Source organism: Melanerpes formicivorus, unplaced genomic scaffold (genome assembly GCF_026170545.1).
Source record: "Melanerpes formicivorus ecotype bairdi unplaced genomic scaffold, bMelFor1.0.p_v2 SCAF_4, whole genome shotgun sequence".
NCBI classification, from domain to species: Eukaryota; Metazoa; Chordata; class Aves; order Piciformes; family Picidae; genus Melanerpes; species Melanerpes formicivorus.
In genome coordinates, this window is record NW_027142356.1 from 24,628,725 (window position 1) to 24,647,968 (window position 19,244).

A 19,244-nucleotide genomic window follows, 5' to 3' on the forward strand; every position below is an offset into this window, starting at 1 on the left:
GGTAAGATTGGGGCTGAGAGTGGTGGTAGGGGCAGGTAGCATCTCCCGAGTCACACCAGGCAGGACCCTTCATTTCCTCAGCAAGTGGGGCCCAGGTGGCACAGTGGGTACCTGCTGAGGCACTCGTGCCTGCATGCCCCCAGCCCTGCCCACCATCCTGCCAGGAAAGGACCCAGCAAGCCCTCTGGGGGCAAGCCCTCAGGCAGCCTTCCCCCAGCCACACAGAGGTGCTCATTGCCACTGCCATTCACTCTCTCCTCTCCAGCATGCCGGCTGTGCCACCGGACAAATATGGACCAGGATATCTATGGGCTTTTGCAGCAGCACCGAGATGTCTGCTTCCATGCTTGCTGCGTGGTGAGTTCCTCAGGGGCTCCCTCCTGCCCTCCCTCAGGCTGTATTTGCCAGACTCTCCTTATCAGCTCCTTCTCTGCCTGCTCTGCAGTACTTTACCAGCAGCCTGACTCCGGTGGCATTCAGAGGGGACATCCCAGTTTTCCGCCTCTCCGCCATCAGACGTGCCATTTGGGAGTCAGCAGAGAGGGTGAGTTCCTGAGAAGAGCAGAGTAATTTGTGGCAGGACAGATTGTCAGGACCTTAGCTGACACCTTCACAAAGAAATCCTAGCCCTTCCAACCAGCTCTGGGAGAAATGTCTTGATCCCAGTGGCTCTACACAGGCTCCCACACAGGAGTCTCCTCTGCCAGGCTGATCTGTGGGGTGTCAGCCAGCACTGGGCACATCCTGCACCCTGCCCGGGGCCATGGGGCTTGCTGTGGAGGTGCTGAAGCTGCTGCTGATGGAGACTGCTGTGCTCTTTCCAGCTCTGCTTTGTCTGTGGTGTGAGCGGGGCCTCCATCACCTGCCAGGAGTCGGGCTGTGAACGCAGCTTCCATCTGCCCTGTGCCACCAGGGGCAGATGTGTCACGCAGTACTTTGAGCAGTACAGGTAAGGGCTGGCGACCCCCACGGGATGAGGCTCCTCTCCTTCAGTCCCCTTCCTGCCAGCCCCAGGCACACCACACACGAAGGCACAGGCAGAGCCAGAGCTGAGCGAGCCCAAGGGCTCCTTCATGCCTCCTCTCCCGTCCTCCTGAGCACCAGTGACGGACCCGACCCTTCCCACCGTGCCCATCTCTGTCCTCCTCACACAGGGCCTTCTGCTCCAGGCACCGCCCACAGCAGGCAGTGCTGAGGGACCCGGAGCCTGACACCGACTGCCTGCTCTGCCTGGAGGATGTGGGGGACAGACAGTCCTACAGAACAATGGTGTGCCCCGTCTGCCAGCATGCCTGGTTCCACAGGGACTGCATCCAGGTAGCAGCAGTTCCCTCAGCCCAGGGGCATGGCAGGTGCTCAGCAGCACTAGGGAGGCACTCATACTCCTCCTGCTTCTCCTGCAGGGCCATGCTCTCCAGGCTGGCATCTCCGCATTTCGGTGCCTGCTCTGCAGGGACAAAGACCAGTTCCAGCAGGAAATGCTGAGGATGGGGATCCGAATCCCCAGGAGGTTGGTTTCTTTCCTTCCCAGCACACAAGACAGGAAGGTGCAAATGCTGTGCCAGGCCAGGGGCTGTCCCTGCAGTCCTGGCCCTCCACTCCGTCCTGAGGCTGGACTTCAGCTACCCAGGGCAGTGGGAAAGAGGGCAGGGTGGGAAGGCAGGGACAGCCTGCATCTGCCTCACCCTAGGGCACCTAGGACTCACCAACCTTCCTTTCTCCATCAGGCCACCACAATGGGAGACTGCCCAGGAATTTGAAGACCTGATGGAGAGGCACAGCCAGTGTGATGCCCAGCACTGCCTGTGCCCAGGGGGTAGGGGGCAGGCAGAGGAAGAGGGGTGAGTTCCCAAAGCTGTCCCCTGGGGCACTTGAGGGGAGCCCTGTCTGGCCCAGGGATTTAAGGGCAAGGAGTGAGAAGGAGAGCTCTGCTGGACAGTCGCCTGCTGCCCTCACTCTGTCCTCACAGCCATGAACCCCTTTGCTTCCCCAGGCCCTGGCAGCTGCTGCTGTGCAGCTCCTGTGCTGCTGAGGGCACCCACCGGTGCTGCTCCCAGCTGGAGGACAGCACGGCCCAGTGGGAGTGCCATGGATGTGCTGGCCCCAGCAACGGTAAGAGGCAGAGGGTGCCCCAGGTGCCAGGCAAGGCCTGGCAGTGAGTGCCCAGGCTGGGCTCCTGAAAGGCCCCCTGCTCAGGAGGGCTGGGGCCCTGCTCTGGACTTTGGTGCTGCAGGCACTGAGCTTGTGCCCTTGACCTTCCTGCTTGCCCTTGCAGCCTCCAGTGCCACCTTGCAGGAGGCTGGTCCCAGCACCCCCAGGCAGCCCACTCAGGCATCCTCCCGTGCCTCTGAGGCTGGTGAGGGCTGCTCCAGCCCTTCTGGGCCCATGCGGCTGCGGGATCGCAGCCGCTTGCAGCGCCGTGCCCAGAATCCCTACAGCCGCCCAGGCAGACGCTGTGAGTAGCACCAAGTGTGCCAGCGCCCAGCGCTGGGAGCAGCACCTCCAGACAGGCAGCGCTGGGCATGGCCCACAGCTCACTGCTGCCTTCCCCTTCCTGCTTCCCCCGACAGCCTCCGCCGCCAGCTCGGAGCTCGCTGCTCCCAGCACAGCCAGCGAGCTGCCCTCGGAGCCTTCCTCCCCCGCCCCAAGCCTGGAGAGCAGCAGCCGCCAAAGCCGCCCTGGGCCCCAGCGGCTGCGGGAAAGGTCCTGCCCGCGCCGCGGGGCACAAGCACCTTACAGGCGGCCCAGCCACCGCCGCAGGAGGAGGTGACATCGCCAGCAGAGTGCTGGAGACCTGTGGCACCAGAGCAGAGGTAAGTGGCCCCTGCATATCCCCCTGCTCCCCGCCAGAGTGAGTGCCCCCCACGGCTGCCCAGCTCCCACTCCCGGAGCACTTCCTCTCCTCACCCAACTGCTGCACAGAGCTGTGACACTCTCCTGGCCCTGCCCTCTCTTCGCTCCGCTTGCAAGTGCGTCCCTCCAGCACAGGCTGCAGACTTCCCGAGGGCCATCCTGGGCAGCTCGCTGCATGGCAGAGCCCCCGAAGCAAGGCCCCGTGGCACTGGGTGTTCATCTTGAGCTGGCACTCTGCAGAGGGCTGCTAAATCCCCTTTCTCCTTTCCTTTTCACTCTCTGCAGCCAGGTGAGGCCACCTCTGGGCAGGAAGAGCACAGGCTGCTGGCAGGGTGCTGCCGGAACCTGTCGTCCTCTCCTTCCATGGAGCAGGAGACAAGGGGCAGGAAGAGAGCCACGGCAGCCAAGAACGTGCAGGTAGGCAGCGGCCAGTGCCTGCCCAGCCCTGGCTCAGGGTGCCAGCTGAGGCTGTCCTGGCAGCCCCCAGCATGCAGACCCTCCGCTCTCCTTCCCTGCTTTTAGCTCCTGCATGGGAGGTTGTGGAGGATCAGGGCCATCTCCCTGAGAGCCTGCTGGAGGCAGAGGCCAGTCCTGCCGGCGTGGACACCGTGGTCAGCCACAGGGCAAGAGGGCGACTGTGCTGGGGGCAGAGAGTCATGGCCTCAGCGGTGACAGGAGGTAGGGACAAGGCACAGTGGGGCTTGGGCTCCTGGCTCTCAGACTGTGCAGTGGGCCGGGGCCAGGGGCTGAGCTGTGCCTCGGCAGCACCCGGCCACGGCAGCCTCAGCACAGGCAGAGAGCAGCGGGTCCTGCCTGAGGGAAAGCACAGAGCCAGGCCTGAGCTGGGTGAGAGCAGCCTGGGGAAGGTGAGGGTGGGGAAGCTGCCCCCACTCCAGCTCAGGGGCAGGTGAGAGGGGGAGGAGGGGGAGGCTTGCAGTGCCAGTGCTGGGTGGGGCTAGGGGCTGCAGCGCGCTGGCTCTGGAGGAGGAGGCAGAGGGATGTCGGGGAGAGAAAGATGCCAGTAGTGAGAGAGATGCCCCTGCCCCAGGTGCTGAAGGGCTGCCTCAGCTCAGCCAAGTCCTGGGAGCGGGAGAGAGCCCTGCGGCTTTGCGTCCGTGTGCTGGGCACTTGCAAGGAGCGGTGAGAGCTCATGGTGAGTAGGGAGCCCTTGCACACCCTGATGCACCCATCATGGAGCAGAAGGAGCCCTGCCCAGCTGGGTACTACGTTCTGGGGCTTCTGAGATGATGGAGCAGCCCTCTCCTGCCCCCTCTGAACGGTCACTGCTCAGAGAGCAGGATGGGGGGCAGAGGCCAGTGGGTGCTGGGGCTGCCTGCCACCTTTTCTTGCTGCTCTTCCCCGCAGAGAGGAGGTCCTCGTCCAGCAGCTGGGCTCCCTGATGGGATGGCTGGGGGCTCGGTCCAGGGACTGCCTGGCCACTTCCTAGCAGGCAGTGTGGCTCTGCCTTGGCTCCTTTCACCAAAGGCAAGGTGAGGAGAACAGGTGCTTCCTGTGTTTTTCAGCCTGATCCTCCCTCCCTTCAGGCCTGGCACCAGCAGGGTCCCAGACAGCCAGGCTCTGTCCCCATCCATGGAGGTTTTTATAAGGGGTTGGCAAGATACGGCTCTGGGCAGCCTGATGTAGTGTGAGGTGTCCCTACCCATGGCAGAGGCATTGGAGCTGTTAACCCTCTGCCTCTCCTGTCATCCTGGGAGGAGTTCTTGTGAGAGGGGATCCGAATCCCCAGGAGGTTGGTTTCTTTTCTTCCCAGTGCACAAGACAGGAAGGTGCAAAGGCTGTGCCAGGCCAGGGGCTGTCCCTGCAGTCCTGGCCCTCCACTGTCCCATGAGCTGGACTTCAGCTACCCAGGGCAGTGGGAAAGAGGGCAGGGTGGGAAGGCAGGGACAGCCTGCATCTGCCTCACCCTAGGGCACCTAGGACTCACCAACCTTCCTTTCTCCATCAGGCCACCACAATGGGAGACTGCCCAGGAATTTGCAGCCCTGATGGAGAGGCACAGCCAGTGTGATGCCCAGCACTGCCTGTGCCCAGGTGGTAGGGGGCAGGCAGAGGAAGAGGGGTGAGTTCCCAAAGCTGTGCCCTGGGGCTCTTGAGGGGAGCCCTGTCTGGCCCAGGGATTTAAGGGCAAGGAGTGAGAAGGAGAGCTCTGCTGGACAGTCGCCTGCTGCCCTCACTCTGTCCTCACAGCCATGAACCCCTTTGCTTCCCCAGGCCCTGGCAGCTGCTGCTGTGCAGCTCCTGTGCTGCTGAGGGCACCCACCGGTGCTGCTCCCAGCTGGAGGACAGCACGGCCCAGTGGGAGTGCCATGGATGTGCTGGCCCCAGCAACGGTAAGAGGCAAAGGGTGCCCCAGGTGCCAGGCAAGGCCTGGCAGTGAGTGCCCAGGCTGGGCTCATGAAAGGCCCCCTGCTCAGGAGGGCTGGGGCCCTGCTCTGGACTTTGGTGCTGCAGGCACTGAGCTTGTGCCCTTGACCTTCCTGCTTGCCCTTGCAGCCTCCAGTGCCGCCTTGCAGGAGGCTGGTCCCAGCACCCCCAGGCAGCCCACTCAGGCATCCTCCCGTGCCTCTGAGGCTGGTGAGGGCTGCTCCAGCCCTTCTGGGCCCATGCGGCTGCGGGATCGACATGGTGAGGAGAGGCCAAGGGAGGGGGACATGGTGACATGGGTCTGTCAGCAATGAGTGGCCATCACAGTTCGTGGCACTGGGCATCTGCTGCAGGCCCACCTGTGTTCTGCTTCTCCCTCAGAGTCAGTGGAGAAGTTTGTCACAGAGAACACCAGGCACAACCTGCAGCACCCATTGGTGGTGTGCAGCAGAGAGACGAGCAGGGTGAGAGCAAAGCTTCCCTCCTGAGGCCTGGCAGAGGGGTTGTTGGGGTGGTAAGATTGGGGCTGAGAGTGGTGGTAGGGGCAGGTAGCATCTCCCCAGTCACACCAGGCAGGACCCCTCATTTCCTCAGCAATTGGGGCCCAGGTGGCACAGTGGGTACCTGCTGGAGCACTCGTGCCTGCATGCCCCCTTCCCCTCCCAGGCCCCCAGCCCTGCCCACCACCCTGCCAGGAAAGGACCCAGCAAGCCCTCTGGGTGCAACCCCTCAGGCAGCCTTCCCCCAGCCCCACAGAGGTGCTCATTCCCACTGCCATTTGCCCTCTCCCCTCCAGCATGCCAGCTGTGCCGCCAGCCAAATGCGGGCGAGAACATCTGTGTTCTTTGGCAGCAGCACCGAGATATCTGCTTCCATGCTTGCTGCGTGGTGAGTTCCTCAGGGGCTCCCTCCTGCTCTCCCTCAGGCTGTCTCTGCCACACTCTCCTCATCAGTTCCTTCTCTGCCTCCTGTGCAGTACTTTGCCAGCAGCCTGACTCCGGTGGCATTAAGTGGATACATCGCAGCCTTTCACCTCTCTGCCATCAGACGTGCCATCCAGCTGTCAGCAGAGAAGGTGAGGACCTGACAAGAGCACAGAGATTTGTCCCAGGAGTGGGTTCAGGACCTTAGCTGACACCTTCACAAAGAAATCCCAGCCCTTCCAACCAGCTCTGGGAGAAAGGTCTTGATCCCAGTGGCTCTACACAGGCTCCCACACAGGAGTCTCCTCTGCCAGGCTGATCTGTGGGGTGTCAGCCAGCACTGGGCACATCCTGCACCCTGCCCGGGGCCATGGGGCTTGCTGTGGAGGTGCTGAAGCTGCTGCTGATGGAGACTGCTGTGCTCTTTCCAGCTCTGCTTTGTCTGTGGTGTGAGCGGGGCCTCCATCACCTGCCAGGAGTCGGGCTGTGAACGCAGCTTCCATCTGCCCTGTGCCACCAGGGGCAGATGTGTCACGCAGTACTTTGAGCAGTACAGGTAAGGGCTGGCGACCCCCACGGGATGAGGCTCCTCTCCTTCAGTCCCCTTCCTGCCAGCCCCAGGCACACCACACACGAAGGCACAGGCAGAGCCAGAGCTGAGCGAGCCCAAGGGCTCCTTCATGCCTCCTCTCCCGTCCTCCTGAGCACCAGTGACGGACCCGACCCTTCCCACCGTGCCCATCTCTGTCCTCCTCACACAGGGCCTTCTGCTCCAGGCACCGCCCACAGCAGGCAGTGCTGAGGGACCCGGAGCCTGACACCGACTGCCTGCTCTGCCTGGAGGATGTGGGGGACAGACAGTCCTACAGAACAATGGTGTGCCCCGTCTGCCAGCATGCCTGGTTCCACAGGGACTGCATCCAGGTAGCAGCAGTTCCCTCAGCCCAGGGGCATGGCAGGTGCTCAGCAGCACTAGGGAGGCACTCATACTCCTCCTGCTTCTCCTGCAGGGCCATGCTCTCCAGGCTGGCATCTCCGCATTTCGGTGCCTGCTCTGCAGGGACAAAGACCAGTTCCAGCAGGAAATGCTGAGGATGGGGATCCGAATCCCCAGGAGGTTGGTTTCTTTCCTTCCCAGCACACAAGACAGGAAGGTGCAAATGCTGTGCCAGGCCAGGGGCTGTCCCTGCAGTCCTGGCCCTCCACTCCGTCCTGAGGCTGGACTTCAGCTACCCAGGGCAGTGGGAAAGAGGGCAGGGTGGGAAGGCAGGGACAGCCTGCATCTGCCTCACCCTAGGGCACCTAGGACTCACCAACCTTCCTTTCTCCATCAGGCCACCACAATGGGAGACTGCCCAGGAATTTGAAGACCTGATGGAGAGGCACAGCCAGTGTGATGCCCAGCACTGCCTGTGCCCAGGGGGTAGGGGGCAGGCAGAGGAAGAGGGGTGAGTTCCCAAAGCTGTCCCCTGGGGCACTTGAGGGGAGCCCTGTCTGGCCCAGGGATTTAAGGGCAAGGAGTGAGAAGGAGAGCTCTGCTGGACAGTCGCCTGCTGCCCTCACTCTGTCCTCACAGCCATGAACCCCTTTGCTTCCCCAGGCCCTGGCAGCTGCTGCTGTGCAGCTCCTGTGCTGCTGAGGGCACCCACCGGTGCTGCTCCCAGCTGGAGGACAGCACGGCCCAGTGGGAGTGCCATGGATGTGCTGGCCCCAGCAACGGTAAGAGGCAGAGGGTGCCCCAGGTGCCAGGCAAGGCCTGGCAGTGAGTGCCCAGGCTGGGCTCCTGAAAGGCCCCCTGCTCAGGAGGGCTGGGGCCCTGCTCTGGACTTTGGTGCTGCAGGCACTGAGCTTGTGCCCTTGACCTTCCTGCTTGCCCTTGCAGCCTCCAGTGCCACCTTGCAGGAGGCTGGTCCCAGCACCCCCAGGCAGCCCACTCAGGCATCCTCCCGTGCCTCTGAGGCTGGTGAGGGCTGCTCCAGCCCTTCTGGGCCCATGCGGCTGCGGGATCGCAGCCGCTTGCAGCGCCGTGCCCAGAATCCCTACAGCCGCCCAGGCAGACGCTGTGAGTAGCACCAAGTGTGCCAGCGCCCAGCGCTGGGAGCAGCACCTCCAGACAGGCAGCGCTGGGCATGGCCCACAGCTCACTGCTGCCTTCCCCTTCCTGCTTCCCCCGACAGCCTCCGCCGCCAGCTCGGAGCTCGCTGCTCCCAGCACAGCCAGCGAGCTGCCCTCGGAGCCTTCCTCCCCCGCCCCAAGCCTGGAGAGCAGCAGCCGCCAAAGCCGCCCTGGGCCCCAGCGGCTGCGGGAAAGGTCCTGCCCGCGCCGCGGGGCACAAGCACCTTACAGGCGGCCCAGCCACCGCCGCAGGAGGAGGTGACATCGCCAGCAGAGTGCTGGAGACCTGTGGCACCAGAGCAGAGGTAAGTGGCCCCTGCATATCCCCCTGCTCCCCGCCAGAGTGAGTGCCCCCCACGGCTGCCCAGCTCCCACTCCCGGAGCACTTCCTCTCCTCACCCAACTGCTGCACAGAGCTGTGACACTCTCCTGGCCCTGCCCTCTCTTCGCTCCGCTTGCAAGTGCGTCCCTCCAGCACAGGCTGCAGACTTCCCGAGGGCCATCCTGGGCAGCTCGCTGCATGGCAGAGCCCCCGAAGCAAGGCCCCGTGGCACTGGGTGTTCATCTTGAGCTGGCACTCTGCAGAGGGCTGCTAAATCCCCTTTCTCCTTTCCTTTTCACTCTCTGCAGCCAGGTGAGGCCACCTCTGGGCAGGAAGAGCACAGGCTGCTGGCAGGGTGCTGCCGGAACCTGTCGTCCTCTCCTTCCATGGAGCAGGAGACAAGGGGCAGGAAGAGAGCCACGGCAGCCAAGAACGTGCAGGTAGGCAGCGGCCAGTGCCTGCCCAGCCCTGGCTCAGGGTGCCAGCTGAGGCTGTCCTGGCAGCCCCCAGCATGCAGACCCTCCGCTCTCCTTCCCTGCTTTTAGCTCCTGCATGGGAGGTTGTGGAGGATCAGGGCCATCTCCCTGAAAGCCTGCTGGAGGCAGAGGCCAGTCCTGCCGGCGTGGACACCGTGGTCAGCCACAGGGCAAGAGGGCGACTGTGCTGGGGGCAGAGAGTCATGGCCTCAGCGGTGACAGGAGGTAGGGACAAGGCACAGTGGGGCTTGGGCTCCTGGCTCTCAGACTGTGCAGTGGGCCGGGGCCAGGGGCTGAGCTGTGCCTCGGCAGCACCCGGCCACGGCAGCCTCAGCACAGGCAGAGAGCAGCGGGTCCTGCCTGAGGGAAAGCAAAGAGCCAGGCCTGAGCTGGGTGAGAGCAGCCTGGGGAAGGTGAGGGTGGGGAAGCTGCCCCCACTCCAGCTCAGGGGCAGGTGAGAGGGGGAGGAGGGGGAGGCTTGCAGTGCCAGTGCTGGGTGGGGCTAGGGGCTGCAGCGCGCTGGCTCTGGAGGAGGAGGCAGAGGGATGTCGGGGAGAGAAAGATGCCAGTAGTGAGAGAGATGCCCCTGCCCCAGGTGCTGAAGGGCTGCCTCAGCTCAGCCAAGTCCTGGGAGCGGGAGAGAGCCCTGCGGCTTTGCGTCCGTGTGCTGGGCACTTGCAAGGAGCGGTGAGAGCTCATGGTGAGTAGGGAGCCCTTGCACACCCTGATGCACCCATCATGGAGCAGAAGGAGCCCTGCCCAGCTGGGTACTACGTTCTGGGGCTTCTGAGATGATGGAGCAGCCCTCTCCTGCCCCCTCTGAACGGTCACTGCTCAGAGAGCAGGATGGGGGGCAGAGGCCAGTGGGTGCTGGGGCTGCCTGCCACCTTTTCTTGCTGCTCTTCCCCGCAGAGAGGAGGTCCTCGTCCAGCAGCTGGGCTCCCTGATGGGATGGCTGGGGGCTCGGTCCAGGGACTGCCTGGCCACTTCCTAGCAGGCAGTGTGGCTCTGCCTTGGCTCCTTTCACCAAAGGCAAGGTGAGGAGAACAGGTGCTTCCTGTGTTTTTCAGCCTGATCCTCCCTCCCTTCAGGCCTGGCACCAGCAGGGTCCCAGACAGCCAGGCTCTGTCCCCATCCATGGAGGTTTTTATAAGGGGTTGGCAAGATACGGCTCTGGGCAGCCTGATGTAGTGTGAGGTGTCCCTACCCATGGCAGAGGCATTGGAGCTGTTAACCCTCTGCCTCTCCTGTCATCCTGGGAGGAGTTCTTGTGAGAGGGGATCCGAATCCCCAGGAGGTTGGTTTCTTTTCTTCCCAGTGCACAAGACAGGAAGGTGCAAAGGCTGTGCCAGGCCAGGGGCTGTCCCTGCAGTCCTGGCCCTCCACTGTCCCATGAGCTGGACTTCAGCTACCCAGGGCAGTGGGAAAGAGGGCAGGGTGGGAAGGCAGGGACAGCCTGCATCTGCCTCACCCTAGGGCACCTAGGACTCACCAACCTTCCTTTCTCCATCAGGCCACCACAATGGGAGACTGCCCAGGAATTTGCAGCCCTGATGGAGAGGCACAGCCAGTGTGATGCCCAGCACTGCCTGTGCCCAGGTGGTAGGGGGCAGGCAGAGGAAGAGGGGTGAGTTCCCAAAGCTGTCCCCTGGGGCACTTGAGGGGAGCCCTGTCTGGCCCAGGGATTTAAGGGCAAGGAGTGAGAAGGAGAGCTCTGCTGGACAGTCGCCTGCTGCCCTCACTCTGTCCTCACAGCCATGAACCCCTTTGCTTCCCCAGGCCCTGGCAGCTGCTGCTGTGCAGCTCCTGTGCTGCTGAGGGCACCCACCGGTGCTGCTCCCAGCTGGAGGACAGCACGGCCCAGTGGGAGTGCCATGGATGTGCTGGCCCCAGCAACGGTAAGAGGCAAAGGGTGCCCCAGGTGCCAGGCAAGGCCTGGCAGTGAGTGCCCAGGCTGGGCTCATGAAAGGCCCCCTGCTCAGGAGGGCTGGGGCCCTGCTCTGGACTTTGGTGCTGCAGGCACTGAGCTTGTGCCCTTGACCTTCCTGCTTGCCCTTGCAGCCTCCAGTGCCGCCTTGCAGGAGGCTGGTCCCAGCACCCCCAGGCAGCCCACTCAGGCATCCTCCCGTGCCTCTGAGGCTGGTGAGGGCTGCTCCAGCCCTTCTGGGCCCATGCGGCTGCGGGATCGACATGGTGAGGAGAGGCCAAGGGAGGGGGACATGGTGACATGGGTCTGTCAGCAATGAGTGGCCATCACAGTTCGTGGCACTGGGCATCTGCTGCAGGCCCACCTGTGTTCTGCTTCTCCCTCAGAGTCAGTGGAGAAGTTTGTCACAGAGAACACCAGGCACAACCTGCAGCACCCATTGGTGGTGTGCAGCAGAGAGACGAGCAGGGTGAGAGCAAAGCTTCCCTCCTGAGGCCTGGCAGAGGGGTTGTTGGGGTGGTAAGATTGGGGCTGAGAGTGGTGGTAGGGGCAGGTAGCATCTCCCCAGTCACACCAGGCAGGACCCCTCATTTCCTCAGCAATTGGGGCCCAGGTGGCACAGTGGGTACCTGCTGGAGCACTCGTGCCTGCATGCCCCCTTCCCCTCCCAGGCCCCCAGCCCTGCCCACCACCCTGCCAGGAAAGGACCCAGCAAGCCCTCTGGGTGCAACCCCTCAGGCAGCCTTCCCCCAGCCCCACAGAGGTGCTCATTCCCACTGCCATTTGCCCTCTCCCCTCCAGCATGCCAGCTGTGCCGCCAGCCAAATGCGGGCGAGAACATCTGTGTTCTTTGGCAGCAGCACCGAGATATCTGCTTCCATGCTTGCTGCGTGGTGAGTTCCTCAGGGGCTCCCTCCTGCTCTCCCTCAGGCTGTCTCTGCCACACTCTCCTCATCAGTTCCTTCTCTGCCTCCTGTGCAGTACTTTGCCAGCAGCCTGACTCCGGTGGCATTCAGTGGATACATCGCAGCCTTTCACCTCTCTGCCATCAGACGTGCCATCCAGCTGTCAGCAGAGAAGGTGAGGACCTGACAAGAGCACAGAGATTTGTCCCAGGAGTGGGTTCAGGACCTTAGCTGACACCTTCACAAAGAAATCCCAGCCCTTCCAACCAGCTCTGGGAGAAAGGTCTTGATCCCAGTGGCTCTACACAGGCTCCCACACAGGAGTCTCCTCTGCCAGGCTGATCTGTGGGGTGTCAGCCAGCACTGGGCACATCCTGCACCCTGCCCGGGGCCATGGGGCTTGCTGTGGAGGTGCTGAAGCTGCTGCTGATGGAGACTGCTGTGCTCTTGCCAGCTCTGCTTTGTCTGTGGTGTGAGCGGGGCCTCCATCACCTGCCAGGAGTCGGGCTGTGAACGCAGCTTCCATCTGCCCTGTGCCACCAGGGGCAGATGTGTCACGCAGTACTTTGAGCAGTACAGGTAAGGGCTGGCGACCCCCACGGGATGAGGCTCCTCTCCTTCAGTCCCCTTCCTGCCAGCCCCAGGCACACCACACACGAAGGCACAGGCAGAGCCAGAGCTGAGCGAGCCCAAGGGCTCCTTCATGCCTCCTCTCCCATCCTCCTGAGCACCAGTGACGGACCCGACCCTTCCCACCGTGCCCATCTCTGTCCTCCTCACACAGGGCCTTCTGCTCCAGGCACCGCCCACAGCAGGCAGTGCTGAGGGACCCTGACCCTGACACCGACTGCCTGCTCTGCCTGGAGGATGTGGGGGACAGACAGTCCTACAGAACCATGGTGTGCCCCGTCTGCCAGCATGCCTGGTTCCACAGGGACTGCATCCAGGTAGCAGCAGTTCCCTCAGCCCAGGGGCATGGCAGGTGCTCAGCAGCACTAGGGAGGCACTCATACTCCTCCTGCTTCTCCTGCAGGGCCATGCTCTCCAGGCTGGCATCTCCGCATTTCGGTGCCTGCTCTGCAGGGACAAAGACCAGTTCCAGCAGGAAATGCTGAGGATGGGGATCCGAATCCCCAGGAGGTTGGTTTCTTTCCTTCCCAGCACACAAGACAGGAAGGTGCAAATGCTGTGCCAGGCCAGGGGCTGTCCCTGCAGTCCTGGCCCTCCACTCCGTCCTGAGGCTGGACTTCAGCTACCCAGGGCAGTGGGAAAGAGGGCAGGGTGGGAAGGCAGGGACAGCCTGCATCTGCCTCACCCTAGGGCACCTAGGACTCACCAACCTTCCTTTCTCCATCAGGCCACCAGAATGGGAGACTGCCCAGGAATTTGAAGACCTGATGGAGAGGCACAGCCAGTGCGATGCCCAGCACTGCCTGTGCCCAGGGGGTAGGGGGCAGGCAGAGGAAGAGGGGTGAGTTCCCAAAGCTATCCCCTGGGGCACTTGAGGGGAGTCCTGTCTGGCCCAGGGATTTAAGGGCAAGGAGTGAGAAGGAGAGCTCTGCTGGACAGTCGCCTGCTGCCCTCACTCTGTCCTCACAGCCATGAACCCCTTTGCTTCCCCAGGCCCTGGCAGCTGCTGCTGTGCAGCTCCTGTGCTGCTGAGGGCACCCACCGGTGCTGCTCCCAGCTGGAGGACAGCACGGCCCAGTGGGAGTGCCATGGATGTGCTGGCCCCAGCAACGGTAAGAGGCAAAGGGTGCCCCAGGTGCCAGGCAAGGCCTGGCAGTGAGTGCCCAGGCTGGGCTCCTGAAAGGCCCCCTGCTCAGGAGGGCTGGGGCCCTGCTCTGGACTTTGGTGCTGCAGGCACTGAGCTTGTGCCCTTGACCTTCCTGCTTGCCCTTGCAGCCTCCAGTGCCACCTTGCAGGAGGCTGGTCCCAGCACCCCCAGGCAGCCCACTCAGGCATCCTCCCGTGCCTCTGAGGCTGGTGAGGGCTGCTCCAGCCCTTCTGGGCCCATGCGGCTGCGGGATCGCAGCCGCTTGCAGCGCCGTGCCCAGAATCCCTACAGCCGCCCAGGCAGACGCTGTGAGTAGCACCAAGTGTGCCAGCGCCCAGCGCTGGGAGCAGCACCTCCAGACAGGCAGCGCTGGGCATGGCCCACAGCTCACTGCTGCCTTCCCCTTCCTGCTTCCCCCGACAGCCTCCGCTGCCAGCTCGGAGCTCGCTGCTCCCAGCACAGCCAGCGAGCTGCCCTCGGAGCCTTCCTCCCCCGCCCCAAGCCTGGAGAGCAGCAGCCGCCAAAGCCGCCCTGGGCCCCAGCGGCTGCGGGAAAGGTCCTGCCCGCGCCGCGGGGCACAAGCACCTTACAGGCGGCCCAGCCACCGCCGCAGGAGGAGGTGACATCGCCAGCAGAGTGCTGGAGACCTGTGGCACCAGAGCAGAGGTAAGTGGCCCCTGCATATCCCCCTGCTCCCCGCCAGAGTGAGTGCCCCCCACGGCTGCCCAGCTCCCACTCGCGGAGCACTTCCTCTCCTCACCCAACTGCTGCACAGAGCTGTGACACTCCCCTGGCCCTGCCCTCTCTTCGCTCCGCTTGCAAGTGCGTCCCTCCAGCACAGGCTGCAGACTTCCCGAGGGCCATCCTGGGCAGCTCGCTGCATGGCAGAGCCCCCGAAGCAAGGCCCCGTGGCACTGGGTGTTCATCTTGAGCTGGCACTCTGCAGAGGGCTGCTAAATCCCCTTTCTCCTTTCCTTTTCACTCTCTGCAGCCAGGTGAGGCCACCTCTGGGCAGGAAGAGCACAGGCTGCTGGCAGGGTGCTGCCGGAACCTGTCGTCCTCTCCTTCCATGGAGCAGGTGACAAGGGGCAGGAAGAGAGCCACGGCAGCCAAGAACGTGCAGGTAGGCAGCGGCCAGTGCCTGCCCAGCCCTGGCTCAGGGTGCCAGCTGAGGCTGTCCTGGCAGCCCCCAGGATGCAGACCCTCGGCTCTCCTTTCCTGCTTTTAGCTCCTGCATGGGAGGTTGTGGAGGATCAGGGCCATCTCCCTGAAAGCCTGCTGGAGGCAGAGGCCAGTCCTGCCGGCGCGGACACCGTGGTCAGCCACAGGGCAAGTGGGCGACTGTGCTGGGGGCAGAGAGTCATGGCCTCAGCGGTGACAGGAGGTAGGGACAAGGCACAGTGGGGCTTGGGCTCCTGGCTCTCAGACTGTGCAGTGGGCCGGGGCCAGGGGCTGAGCTGTGCCTCGGCAGCACCCGGCCACGGCAGCCTCAGCACAGGCAGAGAGCAGCGGGTCCTGCCTGAGGGAAAGCACAGAGCCAGGCCTGAGCTGGGTGAGAGCAGCCTGGGGAAGGTGAGGGTGGGGAAGCTGCCCCCACTCCAGCTCAGGGGCAGGTGAGAGGGGGAGGAGGGGGAGGCTTGCAGTGCCAGTGCTGGGTGGGGCTAGGGGCTGCAGCGCGCTGGCTCTGGAGGAGGAGGCAGAGGGATGTCGGGGAGAGAAAGATGCCAGTAGTGAGAGAGATGCCCCTGCCCCAGGTGCTGAAGGGCTGCCTCACCTCAGCCAAGTCCTGGGAGCGGGAGAGAGCCCTGCGGCTTTGCGTCCGTGTGCTGGGCACTTGCAAGGAGCGGTGAGAGCTCATGGTGAGTAGGGAGCCCTTGCACACCCTGATGCACCCATCATGGAGCAGAAGGAGCCCTGCCCAGCTGGGTACTACGTTCTGGGGCTTCTGAGATGATGGAGCAGCCCTCTCCTACCCCCTCTGAACGGTCACTGCTCAGAGAGCAGGATGGGGGGCAGAGGCCAGTGGGTGCTGGGGCTGCCTGCCACCTTTTCTTGCTGCTCTTCCCCGCAGAGAGGAGGTCCTCGTCCAGCAGCTGGGCTCCCTGATGGGATGGCTGGGGGCTCGGTCCAGGGACTGCCTGGCCACTTCCTAGCAGGCAGTGTGGCTCTGCCTTGGCTCCTTTCACCAAAGGCAAGGTGAGGAGAACAGGTGCTTCCTGTGTTTTTCAGCCTGATCCTCCCTCCCTTCAGGCCTGGCACCAGCAGGGTCCCAGACAGCCAGGCTCTGTCCCCATCCCTGGAAGTTTTTTTAAGGGGTTGGCTAGATACGGCTCTGGGCAGCCTGATGTAGTGTGAGGTGTCCCTACCCATGGCAGAGGCATTGGAGCTGTTAACCCTCTGCCTCTCCTGTCATCCTGGGAGGAGTTCTTGTGAGAGGGGATCCGAATCCCCAGGAGGTTGGTTTCTTTTCTTCCCAGTGCACAAGACAGGAAGGTGCAAAGGCTGTGCCAGGCCAGGGGCTGTCCCTGCAGTCCTGGCCCTCCACTGTCCCATGAGCTGGACTTCAGCTACCCAGGGCAGTGGGAAAGAGGGCAGGGTGGGAAGGCAGGGACAGCCTGCATCTGCCTCACCCTAGGGCACCTAGGACTCACCAACCTTCTTTTCTCCATCAGGCCACCACAATGGGAGACTGCCCAGGAATTTGCAGCCCTGATGGAGAGGCACAGCCAGTGTGATGCCCAGCACTGCCTGTGCCCAGGGGGTAGGGGGCAGGCAGAGGAGGAGGGGTGAGTTCCCAAAGCTGTCCCCTGGGGCTCTTGAGGGGAGCCCTGTCTGGCCCAGGGCTTGAAGAGCAAGGAGTGAGAAGGAGAGCTCTGCTGGACAGTCGCCTGCTGCCCTCACTCTGTCCTCACAGCCATGAACCCCTTTGCTTCCCCAGGCCCTGGCAGCTGCTGCTGTGCAGCTCCTGTGCTGCTGAGGGCACCCACCGGTGCTGCTCCCAGCTGGAGGACAGCACGGCCCAGTGGGAGTGCCATGGATGTGCTGGCCCCAGCAACGGTAAGAGGCAAAGGGTGCCCCAGGTGCCAGGCAAGGCCTGGCAGTGAGTGCCCAGCCTGGGCTCCTGAAAGGCCCCCTGCTCAGGAGGGCTGGGGCCCTGCTCTGGACTTTGGTGCTGCAGGCACTGAGCTTGTGCCCTTGACCTTCCTGCTTGCCCTTGCAGCCTTGCAGGAGGCTGGTCCCAGCACCCCCAGGCAGCCCACTCAGGCATCCTCCCGTGCCTCTAAGGCTGCTAAGGGCTGCTCCATCCCTTGTGGGCCCATGCGGCTGCGGGATCGACATGGTGAGGAGAGGCCAAGGGAGGGGGACATGGTGACATGGGTCTGTCAGCAATGAGTGGCCATCACAGTTCGTGGCACTGGGCATCTGCTGCAGGCCCACCTGTGTTCTGCTTCTCCCTCAGAGTCAGTGGAGAAGTTTGTCACAGAGAACACCCAGCACAACCTGCAGCACCCATTGGTGGTGTGCAGCAGAGAGACGAGCAGGGTGAGAGCAAAGCTTCCCTCCTGAGGCCTGGCAGAGGGGTTGTTGGGGTGGTAAGATTGGGGCTGAGAGTGGTGGTAGGGGCAGGTAGCATCTCCCCACTCACACCAGGCAGGACCCCTCATTTCCTCAGCAATTGGGGCCCAGGTGGCACAGTGGGTACCTGCTGGAGCGCTCGTGCCTGCATGCCCCCTTCCCCTCCCAGGCCCCCAGCCCTGCTCACCACCCTGCCAGGAAAGGACCCAGCAAGCCCTCTGGGTGCAACCCCTCAGGCAGCCTTCCCCCAGCCCCACAGAGGTGCTCATTCCCACTGCCATTTGCCCTCTCCCCTCCAGCATGCCAGCTGTGCCGCCAGCCAAATGCGGGCAAGAACATCTGTGGGCTTTGGCAGCAGCACCGAGATATCTGCCTCCATGCTTGCTGCGTGGTGAGTTCCTCAGGGGCTCCCTCCTGCTCTCCCTCAGGCTGTCTCTGCCACACTCTCCTCATCAGTTCCTTCTCTGCCTCCTGTGCAGTACTTTGCCAGCAGCCTGACTCCGGTGGCATTCAGTGGATACATCACAGCCTTTCACCTCTCTGCCATCAGACGTGCCATCCAGCTGTCAGCAGAGAAGGTGAGGACCTGACAAGAGCACAGAGATTTGTCCCAGGAGTGGGTTCAGGACCTTAGCTGACACCTTCACAAAGAAATCCTAGCCCTTCCAACCAGCTCTGGGAGAAAGGTCTTGATCCCAGTGGCTCCACAGATGCTCCCACACAGGAGTTTCCTCTGCCAGGCTGATCTGTGGGGTGTCAGCCAGCACTGGGCACATCCTGCACCCTGCCCGGGGCCATGGGGCTTGCTGTGGAGGTGCTGAAGCTGCTGCTGATGGAGACTGCTGTGCTCTTGCCAGCTCTGCTTTGTCTGTGGTGTGAGCGGGGCCTCCATCACCTGCCAGGAGTGGGGCTGTGAACGCAGCTTCCATCTGCCCTGTGCCACCAGGGGCAGATGTGTCACGCAGTACTTTGAGCAGTACAGGTAAGGGCTGGCGACCCTCATGGGGGGAGGCTCCTCTCCTTCAGTCCCCTTCCTGCCAGCCCCAGGCACACCATACACGAAGGCACAGGCAGAGCCAGAGCTGAGCGAGCCCAAGGGCTCCTTCATGCCTCCTCTCCCATCCTCCTGAGCACCAGTGACGGACCCGACCCTTCCCACTGTGCCCATCTCTGTCCTCCTCACACAGGGCCTTCTGCTCCAGCCACTGCCCACGGCAGGCAGTACAGAAGGACCCTGACCCTGACACTGACTGCCTGCTCTGCCTGGAGGATGTGGGGGACAGACAGTCCTACAGAACCATGGTGTGCCCCGTGTTCCACAGGGACTGCATCCAGGTAGCAGCTGTTCCCTCAGCCCAGGGGCATGGCAGGTGCTCAGCAGCACTAGGGCCTCACTGTTCCTCCTGCTGCTTCTCCTGCAGGGCCATGCTCTCCAGGCTGGCACCTCTGCATTTCGGTGCCTGCTCTGCAGGGACAAAGACCAGTTCCAGCAGGAAATGCTGAGGATGGGGATCCAAATCCCCAGGAGGTTGGTTTCTTTCCTTCCCAGCACACAAGACAGGAAGGTGCAAAGGCTGTGCTAGGCTGGGGGCTGTCCCTGCAGTCCTGGCCCTCCACTGTCCCATGAGGCTGGACTTCAGGTACACAGGGGAGTGGGAAAGAGCAAAGAGCTATGTCTGACATGAGGCAGGCTCAGGCAGGCTGGAAGGGGTGAGGTTTGCAGCTGGATCTGGCCTTGGAGCCAAGGGAGCAGTTACTGCTGCTGCTGTGAGCGCCACTGCCTGGGACCTGACGGAGGAGGGGGCAAGGGTGCACCAAGCGTTTCTTTCCCCTCTTCTTCCCTTCAGCTACCACACATCGTGAGCCCCCTTAGGAAGTGCTTGCAGCAGAGCACTCCAGGCCCTCCCTGCCCCGAGCTGTGTTTCTCCTCGCCCTGTTTCAAGAGGAGCCCTGCTCAGCAGTTTCCTCCAGAAAGGGCTGCCCGT

The 19,244-nt window shown here is 63.2% G+C and overlaps 1 protein-coding gene across 1 annotated transcript; it reads left to right on the forward strand.

Moving 5' to 3' along the window:
* The first annotated feature begins 9,654 nt into the window (after positions 1-9,654).
* LOC137440538 (uncharacterized) lies at positions 9,655-19,189 on the forward strand. Its single transcript, XM_068136754.1, has 20 exons — positions 9,655-9,761; positions 10,854-10,972; positions 11,136-11,267; positions 11,803-11,894; positions 11,983-12,081; positions 12,361-12,485; positions 12,691-12,853; positions 12,940-13,046; positions 13,264-13,352; positions 13,530-13,648; positions 13,812-13,991; positions 14,107-14,349; positions 14,675-14,806; positions 15,755-15,879; positions 16,356-16,469; positions 16,622-16,740; positions 17,739-17,837; positions 18,447-18,594; positions 18,681-18,787; positions 19,107-19,189. The coding sequence occupies exons 1-19, from the start codon at positions 9,655-9,657 to the stop codon at positions 18,760-18,762; spliced, it is 2,394 nt and encodes a 797-aa protein (XP_067992855.1). The 3' UTR covers positions 18,763-18,787; positions 19,107-19,189.
* Positions 19,190-19,244: the final 55 nt, after the last annotated feature.